Source organism: Orycteropus afer, unplaced genomic scaffold (assembly GCF_000298275.1).
Source record: "Orycteropus afer afer isolate SDZICR_OR568_19922 unplaced genomic scaffold, OryAfe1.0 scaffold00010, whole genome shotgun sequence".
NCBI classification, from domain to species: domain Eukaryota; kingdom Metazoa; phylum Chordata; class Mammalia; order Tubulidentata; family Orycteropodidae; genus Orycteropus; species Orycteropus afer.
The window spans coordinates 20861410-20872568 of record NW_006921597.1 but is presented as its reverse complement, the minus strand read 5'-3'; the positions used below and the strand labels follow the sequence as shown (position 1 = coordinate 20872568).

General features: G+C 36.3%; 1 protein-coding gene across 1 annotated transcript in view; it reads left to right on the top strand.

Moving 5' to 3' along the window:
* The first annotated feature begins 1052 nt into the window (after positions 1-1052).
* The window catches only part of STXBP3 (syntaxin binding protein 3), a 58593-nt gene continuing 48486 nt past the window's right edge, over positions 1053-11159 (top strand). The window contains exons 1-3 of the mRNA XM_042782095.1: positions 1053-1071; positions 4267-4316; positions 5095-5176. Coding sequence (XP_042638029.1) covers positions 1053-1071; positions 4267-4316; positions 5095-5176 — 151 coding nt within the window. The remainder of the gene's footprint in view (positions 1072-4266; positions 4317-5094; positions 5177-11159) is intronic.

The following is an 11159-nucleotide window of genomic DNA, read 5'->3' as shown; positions in this document are numbered from 1 at the left end:
GACTAGGTAGTGGGTGTTGCTGTTTAATTGAAAGAAGGAACAAGTTTGGAGGGGAAAAAATTGTTTAGGACACAGTTTGTGTGTGTGTGCTTTGGGTGCAAATTTACAGAGCAGAGTTTGTTTTACTTTCAACAGTTCGTGTACATTTGGTTTCACTCCCCAATTACCATCCCCAACCCTAACCCACTCTCCTTTTCTCCCTTCCCAGTGACCCCCCCCCCCCATCCCTGTATCCTTCTTAGTTATGTTCTCTTGTCTATCCAGCTTTTCCTCCATGTGAATGTTGCCCCGCTGGTGCCCCGTGGCCGATTGCTCCAATGGTATCTCTGTAGAGTAGGTGGGTACATTGCCCTGCATTGGGTGTTCTGCACGTCAGTCTTACTGTTGGGCTGAGAACCAGTCCTTGGTAGTGAGTTTTATCCCAGGCCCAAAGTGTATCCCAGGGCCATAGTCTTGGGAGTTCCACCAGACTCCATCCAACCAGTAATTCTGGTTGTTAACTATGATTTTTAATTTTGTTCCACATTTTTCCTCCCACTCTATTCAGGATCTCCAGTTTTGATCCCTTCCTGAGCGGCTGACATTGGTAGCTGGGCATCATCTAGTTCTTCTGGTCTTGAGGTCCATCATGTCCTAGGGCTGATTGTTTCCAAATGCCCTTAGTTATTTTCACTCTTCACTTCCAATGACAGGAGACCATTAGCTGCATCGTAGATGTCCGCTCAAAAGCTTTAAGACCCCAGTCACTACTCACCAAAGTGAGAGGTTGTGGAACAAGATTTTTATGTATTATGTTGTGCCTGTTGAGTCTGGTGTCCCCCAGTACTGTGGTCCTGAGTCAGCAGATACATTGGTTCTCTCTCCCACGATATCTGCCTGTCTCTGAGAGATGCTCCAAGTCTGTCTTCTCTTGCTTCTGTAATGATTGTGGTTGTTTTGTATCACTAGTATCTGTGCAAGATTATCCTCAGCTGAATCTATCATTGGTCTAGTGTATATTCCTGTTCACCGACCCCCATCTGATCTCAGTTGTCTATGTGTTTACCTGTAGCATGGTGTTTGGTGTTCATGGTAATGCAGTATTGTGGATATACTGGTATTAGCCTCTGTCATCTATATCTTATGTACACAATTTGGTGTCTTCCCTTTCCCCAGTGTTATCATGCTGGTCATAGACTCTTTCCATACTATCCCTCCCTTTACTACCCACCTCAGCGTGTGGCCTCCAACTAGTCCAAAATTTTCCCCTACCTTTCCCTCCCATCCCCAGTAACCTACAAAGTGAGTTCCCTTCCCTGACTTTTTACAGTAATGGGCTCATACAATATTTGTCCTTCTATACCTGACTTATTCCACTCAGCATAATGTCCTCCAGGGGTTGCTATGAGTCGGGTCCAACTTGACGGCACATAACAACAACAGGTTTTTAGTTTCCTTAGGAACTCTGTTATTCATAGATTGTTTCCTATTTTCCAGACAAATCCGTTTCTCTTGCACTGTTATTGTCAGGTTTACTAATATTGTTTCTTTGTGGTTTAAGACAGTTGTACACTTACACTTTCAGCATTGCTGATGCTGTGAACCACATTGTTAGTACTAGTCTCATTTCTCCCTTCAATGTTTTTACTTTCTCTTTGGTATTAGGGTATTAAGCATAAAGAGGGACAAAATTAGCAAAGAGAGAGGGTTGTTGTTATATGCTGTTGAGTTGGACCCAACTCATAGTGACCCCTCCTTGGGTTTCCTAGGCACTATCACTACGGAAGTAGATTGGCTAACCTTCCTTCTGAGGAGTGGTTGGTGGGTTTGAACCACCAGTCTTCTGGTTACCAGTCAAGTGCCTTAGGTACTATGCTACCAGAGCTCCAGTGTAGTAGATATTAATGGGTCATTGTTTGGGGGAGCATTTGGACTAGTGGAAGATCAAATTAGACATGAACTAGAAGCCAATCTGTTGAATGTTGAGGAAGTTGAATAGTAGGTTTAGATTTTATTTTGTATGCAAGAGTGAGCAGGTGGGGGAATTTTGAGGTGGATGTTGCTACAAACAAAGGGTTGTATAGAGCGAGGAGAACAAAGATAAGATAATTGAGTCTTCGTTCATATCCACAATTAGGTACTAGAGAAATGGAAGGAGTTTTGGTGGTTAAGGCATTTGGCTGCTAACCAAAAAGTTGATGGTCTGAATGCACATACTGCTCCATGGAAGAAAGGCAGTCTGCTTCCATAAAGATTTATAGCCTTGGAAACCCTATGGGGCAGTACTACTCTAGCCTATAGGAAACCTGTGAGTCAGAATTGACTCGATGGTAATGGGTTTGGTTTTTGGTTTTAGAAAAATGGATCTAAGGTAAAATAATTTTTACTACTATTAAGGAAATACTTTTTTCTCTTATATTTGTTAAGATTTTCTTTGACAATTGTGCAAACCTGTCTTTCTTGTGACCATATCATTTTTCATGAATACCCTTAACCTCAGTCCACAAAACTAGTTCTTTCTTACCCTGTATTTTAAAGATTCTAACACTGTGACTGTCTAGCTATCTTAAGATCCTAAGGCAGCACTATCCAATAGAATTATTCAAGTCACGTATGCAATTTAAAATTTTAAATTTTCTAGTAGCTACATTAAAAAAAGCAAAAAGAAACATGAAATTAATTTTAATAATTTTACTTGATTCCTTATATTCAAAATGTTACTATTTAAATATGTAATCAATATAAAAGATTAGTAATCTATTTCACATTCTTTTCCTTTGTTTTTGTACTAAGTCTTTGAAATCTGCAACCTCCATAAGTTCAGGCTACCCACATTTCAGGTGCTCAATAGCCACATGGAGCTAGTTTCTACCATATAAGACATCATAGTTCTAAGATTTTAAAGACTTAATGAGGTATGTTCTGCCTAGGAGACTCTTCAGTCTGCTCCATCATAAATTCATTTACAAGAAAGACACAAAGCCATTAAAAATAAGCAGGTTGTCTGCAGTTTTCAGTTTGTATGAAGTATGCAGAAATAAAGCCACCTTACAAAAGGAAGTAGCATACTATTTTAATGTCTGACCTTTGCCTGATAAAATCTTCATTTTTTTCCTGTAGGGTCATAGAGGTTAGTGCTTCAAGTTAAAATTAGGGTTAAGTGCTCCAGGCTTTTACCATAATTCTTCTGTAACGTTACAATCCTTTTAGAAAACAAAATATAACTACTTTAATGTTTCTTAATATAAACTGTACCAATCACAATTCTTATGGTGAGTAACTCTTGTTAATTATATATACCCTCTGTCAGAAGATCTGTAATTGTTTAACATGACACATGGGATCTCCATGAACCAAAATCAATTCCATGGCAGCTAACAATACAACACTGCCATAAACTTGATGGTAAACCTCCAAAAGTTTTAAACATAAATTGAGAAATAGAAAAGTTTAAGTAGAAGCATTTTATTACCAATAATTAAAGGCAAAAGTTACTGCAATTTACGTTTTAAAGATAGATTCTTTTATGCATTATATACCTTTCATTTTAAAAATTAGTTAAACATTAATAAAGTTTACATAGTTAATAAAGCATTAAATGTGGAAATTATCTTATTACAAAACAGAATAGATATTTGTATAAATTGTCTATGTATACTTTTTTATTTAGTTGTTGTACATAATGGAAAATGTTTGGGTAAATCAGAGTTGAGAATAATTTTTATATTTAGATTAATTTTGAAAATCCTTGCAAGAAACATATAAATATTTATTGATTATGAATCAAGACTGGTTGTATATCCTAATGCTATATTATATTGTTGAAATCCTAATGTAAATCAGAATGAAAAATACTAATCTAGATGTGATTGTCAAATGCAATTTAGCAATTAGGTATTTAGGGATCTTCTTTGTCTTGGTATAGTTTTTCTGCTTTTGTTTTTATCTTGTTTACTTGAGATTTAAATAGATTAGGGAAAACCAAATTAGATAATACTTTCAGAAATGTTTTCCAGGTATGTTCATACACTTAAATATATTAACCCTTTTTATAATACTCTTATTCTCAAATTTCAAAAACATATTTTAAATGTACCATAGTTTAAGTATTTAAGTAAAGAAAAATTAATTTTTATTTAAGGTTTAACAAATATTTGTACTTTGTATATAGTTCAGCAAATTTTCAAATCAGATTTTTTCCCCAGGCATTTTGGACCTTTTGAGTAGTTACTCTGTTTCTGACTGTTGATTAAGATTCATATTTAATTTTTTTTTTCTTTTTTACAGAGATAAAAGCAACAGTGTTTGATGACTGCAAGAAAGAAGGCGAATGGAAGGTAGATTTTGCATTCTTTGCCCTTATGTTGAAGACTTATGGTTCTTCCATAAGAGTAAAGAATCTGAATCATATTGCTTAAATTCATGTTGTGGCCTCTTGGGCAAGTTACCAGACCTCTCTTGCCTGTGTCTTTGGCTATAAAATGAGGTTGATAATATTTACCTCTTAAAGCAGTTGTAAGGAGCTCTGGTAGCATAGTGCCTAAGGCACTTGACTGCTCACCAGAAGGCTGGCGGTTCAAACCCACCAGCCACTCCTCAGAAGGAAGGTTGGGCGATCCTACTTCTGTAGTGATACTGCCTTGGAAACCCAAGGAGGGGTCGCTATGAGTCGGGTCCGACTCGATGGCACATAACGACAACAACAACAGAGCAGTTGTAAATATTAAATGAATTAATCTATGTAAAGTGGTTAGAACAGTGCCTGGAACAACTATTGTTATTCTACAAGTGGCAGTTTATCATTTTAAGGAAATTTGATGTTAACTGTAAGTTACAGTTAAAATTAAATGTTACTTGTTCAAAATATAAATATTTCTATTTGCTCACTTAGATATTGGAAATGGAAAAATAATACTACATGATTGTATATGAATAAATCTCCAGGCCATGTAAATTAAAAGATGATTTCAAGATATTTGGCCTGCCATACTGATGTTTTAATTTTATTTTGTAGAAGGTTTATAAGTGAGTAGGTTTAATGGGTAAAATTCTGTCTTTTGTGAATTCTTGGCAATCAGATAACTAACATATTTCCTCATCTGTATTTGCTTTAAGATAATGCTCTTAGATGAATTTACCACCAAGCTTTTGGCATCCTGTTGCAAAATGACAGATCTTTTAGCAGAGGGTATAACTGGTAAGTGTTACTGATACTTATCATGAAAACATTTTTTATTGTGATTGGGAAAGTTTGAAGTATTAAGAAATTTTAGTTAGCAGTTATGTTTCTGAGGAGGTTACATTTTATTTTTTTATACCGCTAACCATAATTACTGGGAGTTCTCTGGTGGCATAGTGTCTTATGCATATGACTGCTAACCAGAAGGCTGGCGGTTCAAACCCACCAGCCATTCCTCGGAAGGAGGGTTGGGCAGTCTACTTTCGTAGTGATACCGTCTCGGAAACCCAAAGAAGGATCGCTATGAGTCAGATGCGACTCCACGGCAGTGAGTGTGCGTAATCATAATTATCGGATTTAACACTCTTGTTTTCTATGTGAATCTTCAGAATAACCTGTAAGTCAATTTTAAATTCTTATCTGAGACACCTAACCAAAACAAAAAGTCATTTGTCTTGTTGAGGTTGTTCGTTAAATTTCTTATTCTCAGATTTTGTTTTGTACATTGAAACACTAGGTTTACCTCAATATTTTGACTACCATATTTATTACATAAATAATGCACACATCATGATATGTGTTTTTTCCCTAACTATGCAATCCCTCTCCCATGTGTTATTTCCGTAAGTGTTAGGTGTATGGGCACATAATTTATGTAAGCACATTACTTGCAAAAAAAATACAGTGATGTTGGGGATTTTCAAGTATTGCTTTTAAATGGATATTAAGATTTATTTAATAAAATCAGTCTTGTACATATTTACAAATGTATAATGCTAAGTTTCTCTTTATTACTTAGAAATGAAGCTGTTAATTGTAATGTAAGTTTAAATCAGCTTTAGTATGAAAATTGAAAATACTAGTTTATAAAAAAGGTCATAATGCTACAAGAGATTATCTTTGACTAGGCAAAACTGCACTAATGAGAACCTAATCTATATAACCCTTTGGGGAAAAATATCAATATCTTAGAACATTCATAGTTATGTCATCCTTAACTCATCATCCTTTGACACATTTATTTAAATTTGATCTTCCTAAAAACCGTGTAAAGACAAGTATTAAAGTACCCCTATTTGTAAAGAGGAAACTGAGGCTCAAAAGTCAAATATGATTATATTAGATTACATTTTGGATCCTGTTGTAGTATCCGTACCCTCTATCATTCTTAACCTGTGAAGTTCAAAAGTATATCCAGTATTCTCAAGAAAGCATAACCAATATTATATATGAGAGGATTATCTGAAAATTTTCGTGACACTTTTTGATACTTATATATAAAATAACAGTCTTTTATTGTTGATTACATATTCAGTTTGTGGTCTTCTCTCAGTGGAAAAAGTTCTAAACTAGAAATTAGAAGATTAAAGTCTTACTTTTTCTTCATACTGGAAAAGTGTAATATCGATTAAGCCAGTTGAATTTTAACCCTTTCATGACCTATGGGACATATATCACTCACCAACATTTTCAGCCTCTCGGGTTTCTTGGGAAGCTATCCCAGTTACAGTACCTGCTGCCACCTGGCATGGACCTGTATGAATCTGAAGAAACAGGCCTCACCTTACAAATCTTATTATCACAGTCCACTCGAAACATATATGTCCCACATAATTTTATCCAAATCCATATTACCTCAAAAAATTTTTTTCCTTGATTTAAGGATGCCTTTCATTACTGAAAATACCTGGTATCAACAGAAAATTCAAAGTAGAAAATAATTAGGTCATGAAAGGATTAAGTTCCCACAGGTAATTTTGACATGCAGTGAGGATAAAAACCATTTGATGTTACATGTGAAAGCACTTTGAAACTATAAAAACCCACTGCTGTCCAGTCAGATCAGACTCAGCGACCGCTCCTTAGGTTTCAGAGGCAGTATCACTATGGTATTGCCCAATCTTCCTTGAAACTACAGAACCATTATTTTGTACTATATACCAAACCTATTGCTGCTGAGTTGATCCCAACTCATAGTGACCCAATAAGACAGAGTAAAACTATTCCATAGGGTTTCCAAGGTTGTAAATCTTTATGGAAGCAGACTGCCTCATTTTTCTGCTGCAGAGCGGCTGGTGGGTTTGAACTGCTGACCTTTTGGTTAGCAGCCAAATGCCTTAACCACTATGCCACCAGAGCTCCTTATTATGCACTATAAGGAGATTTTATTGCATTGTTTCATACTGTGTGTTCAGTGTTGATAGATATTCCTCAAGAAAAGGATTCTGTGGCCAAATAAGTTTAGAAAATAGCATTAAATAAAGCTAAACAGGTTTCTCTAGATTTTTCAGAGCCTTTTGTATATCAGTGTATATGTAAAACCCCTGGGTAAGGGTATAGTATTCTGTTTTCTAAATTTATTAGACCATAGAAAAAACTTATTTTGGAAAACATTTATAGGACTATATCCTGTTGGAAACACTGCTGGGGGCTGTTCTCAGTGTCTTCCAGTATCACCTAAATCTGCCCTGGTTTAATCATACTCATATATACTAACTTGAACTTGTCACAGTCATGTTGAGTTCCACATTAGCTCTCCTGAGAATGCCTGTATTAGACTTTGCTTAGGGAGAGTCAGTGATCAGACTCTCCTCAGGTCATGTGTGAAAATACTTACTAGTATCTCGAGACTTTAAAAATAGACAAGGGAAAAATGCACTTAGGATGCTATTACAGTGGAGAATGAAGTCAACTAAAAACCTTTAAAATGACAGAAAAGTAGATTATTCCTTTGTCTTTATTAGGGAGCTCTGGTAGTCCAGTGATTAAAGCATTTGGCTACTAACCAAAAGGTCGGTAGTTGGAACCCACCAGCCACTCTGTGGGAGAAAGATGAGGTAGTCTGCTTTTGTAAAGATTTACCACATTGGAAACCCTATGGAGCAGTTCTGCCCTGTCCTGTAGGGTCACTACATTTGGAGTCGACTTCATGGCAGTGGGTTTGGTTGGGTTTATTTCAGGAATAATTGTAAAAACCTTTTTTTTTAATCATTTAACAGATAGCCACTTTTCAATAAATTGAAAAAGTGGCACTATTGATAACCAGGCATTTCAGAATAGTTTCTGAATCTGTTCTAAATCATACCACTGTATTTTCAGTGTTTAACATATACATTATTCACCAAATTGAGTATTATATACCTAAGATGATTATAAAACACTTCATTTTGAGTATTAAAAAATGGAACTAAGTTAACTCAAATTAAACTTTAATGTTTATTTTTTAAACTTTAATCTTTTAATTCAATCATTAAGAATGGAGATAAAATTATAAACATTTCCTTGGAAATCTTATTGTATGTTCTATCTGATAGCTGTGATAACCTTACACATTACTAATACAAATTTAGGAATGAGAAAATCAGTCACCATGTTTCAAAGGCCAAGGGTAGCTTCCTTTGCAAGTCAAATTGTTAATTATTTTTTAGGCCTTTGTCAACATGAGTCTTAAAATATCTCTTGGTTTCCAGAAATGATATTTTCAGTTTTTAAAAAATATGTAACTGTTATTCTTTTTTTTTTTTAATTGTGATTTGGGTGAAGATTTACAGAGCAAATTCACTTTCCATACAGCAGTTCACATATACTTTGTCTCATGTCATTGACCACAGTTCACCACAATGCAACAGCTCCCCTCCCACTTCCTCCCCACAGTAACCTCTTCCCAGTGTCCATCCCTCCATACACTCCTGCCCCCTGAGCTTTCTCCCTGTGTATAAGCAGCCCTTTTTTCTCCCATGATTGTTCTCTCCACAGAGTGTATCTACTTGAGGTAAATGCTTAACTCATATGCCTGTATTTTGTTTGGCTGGAAACCACAGGTGTGGGTTCAATTCCAGACGTGAAGGGCAGCTAGGGACCATAGTCCCAGTGGTTCCACCAGGCTCTATTGGACCAGCAAACCTGGTCCCCACCTTTTTTTAAAAAATATGTAGCTGTTATTCTAACAACAGGAAAATTCTTTTTTAAGAATTATGTGGATTTATGTAAAAGATTGAAAAGGCAGATGTTTTGTTATATATTTACAACAATAAAAATAAAAGAAATATGGAGCTTTAAGTATTTAATTTGTTAATTTAGAGTTTGTTTTAGATAAGGTTAGTTTATAAACTTAGTAATGAATGTAATTGACTAAATTCTAGTGGCATTTTATTGTTAAAAATAGTTAATATAAATGCTAATGTGAGGTTTTAAAAGAATAGCAGTTTATTTGAAGAATATTATAGTTGTTAAAAACTTGGGCTTTGGAACTGGATCTGGGTTGGAGTCTTGCTTGTTCTGCTTTCTAGCTGTGTAACTTTGGACAAGTTAGTTCTTTGTCTGTTTCCTCATCTGTAAGACACGTATGGGGTTATTATGAGATTTGATAAGATAATTCATGTAAAATGTAATATGGCCCTAGATAACTGGTATGTGGTATCATATTAGCTATGCTGTAGTAGTATAGAAAGAGCCTGGTGATGCAGTGGTTAAGTGCTCTGCTGATAACTGAATGATTGGCAGTCTGCTACCATAAAGATTAAAGTGGGAAAACCAAACCTGTTGCCATCAAGTGGATTCCAACTCATAGTGACCCTATAGTACAGAGTAGAACTGCCCTGTAGGATTTCCAAGACTGTATATTATTACAGAAATGGATTGCTTCATCTTCTTCCTATGGAGCAGTTGGTGGGTTTAAACCACTGACTTTTTGGTTAGCAGATGAATGCTTTAACCACTGTACCACCAAAGTTCCTCTGTAAAGATTACCAAAAAATAAAAACCAAACCAAACTCACTGCCGTTGAGTCAGATCTGACTCACAGTGACCCCTCCTTGGGTTTCTGAGCCAGTATCACTACAGTAATCACCTTTATGGTGGAATCTACTGAAGAGCTGAGTAGCTGCCTTAGGGATGTGGTCTCCTTCCAGTATATATGCCCAATCTTCCTTCCAAGGAGTGGCTGATGGGTTTGAACCGCCAGCCTTCTGGTTAGCAGTCACATGCCTTATAGTATGCCACCAGAGCTTCCCTGTAAAGATAACAGTCTTGGAAACCCTAAGGACAGTTCTTCTGTCTTGTAGATAACAGCCTTGGAAACTCTAACGACAGTTCTTCTGTCTTACAGAGTTGCTGTGAGTTGGAATCAATTCAGTGGCAATTTTTTTTTTTTTTTTTTTAAGATAGTTGTATTGGCCTTTAGTGCTGCTCTAACAAAATACCACAAATGGATAGTTTTAACAAATAGTGATTTATTCTCTTACTGTTTAGGAGGCTAGAAGTCCAAGTTCAAAGTGCTAGCTCTAGGGGCTGATTTAAAGCCCTTCGACCTTGGGCTTCAGTTCTACGTCTTGCTCTTGGCCCACTGAAGCTGGAGGCATCTCTTCACTCAGGCAACTGCTGACTGCTAAGACTGGCAAACCCAAGGTTGACAAGTAAAATGGCACAGTTCTAAAATTATCAGACCACACCACAGGCCACTAATTCAAGTGCATTAACGTTGGTAAGGTTGGTGGACAATACCACAGGCTGCTGAACAACAACTCGTCTACATGCAGAGTCCAAGAGTGACAAAAAGTTGCAGAGACCTTTCTCAAAGCTTTTTCTTATGTACTGGAAGCAGACCACATCCCTAAGGCAGCTACTCAGTTCTTCAGTAGATTCCACCATAAAGTTGATTACCAGTCTTATCAGGAGGAATGACTACGTCTAGCTCCTCGGCCAAGTTGACACACAACTTGACTACCACAATAAACCAAAAAAACCCAAAACTCACTGCTGTCAAGTCACTCCTGACTCATAGCAACTCCTCCTTGAGTTTCTGAGGTGGTAACTCTATGGAAGTAGATTGCCCAATTTTCCTTCAAGGAGTGGCTTGTGGGTTTGAGCTGCCAGCCTTCTGGTTAGCAGTCAGATGCCTTAGGCATTATGGCACCAGAGCTCCCTGACTGCCACAGTAGTAGTAGTATTATATATTATTATTAAATAATATATATATTATTGTTAAATAATATATATATTG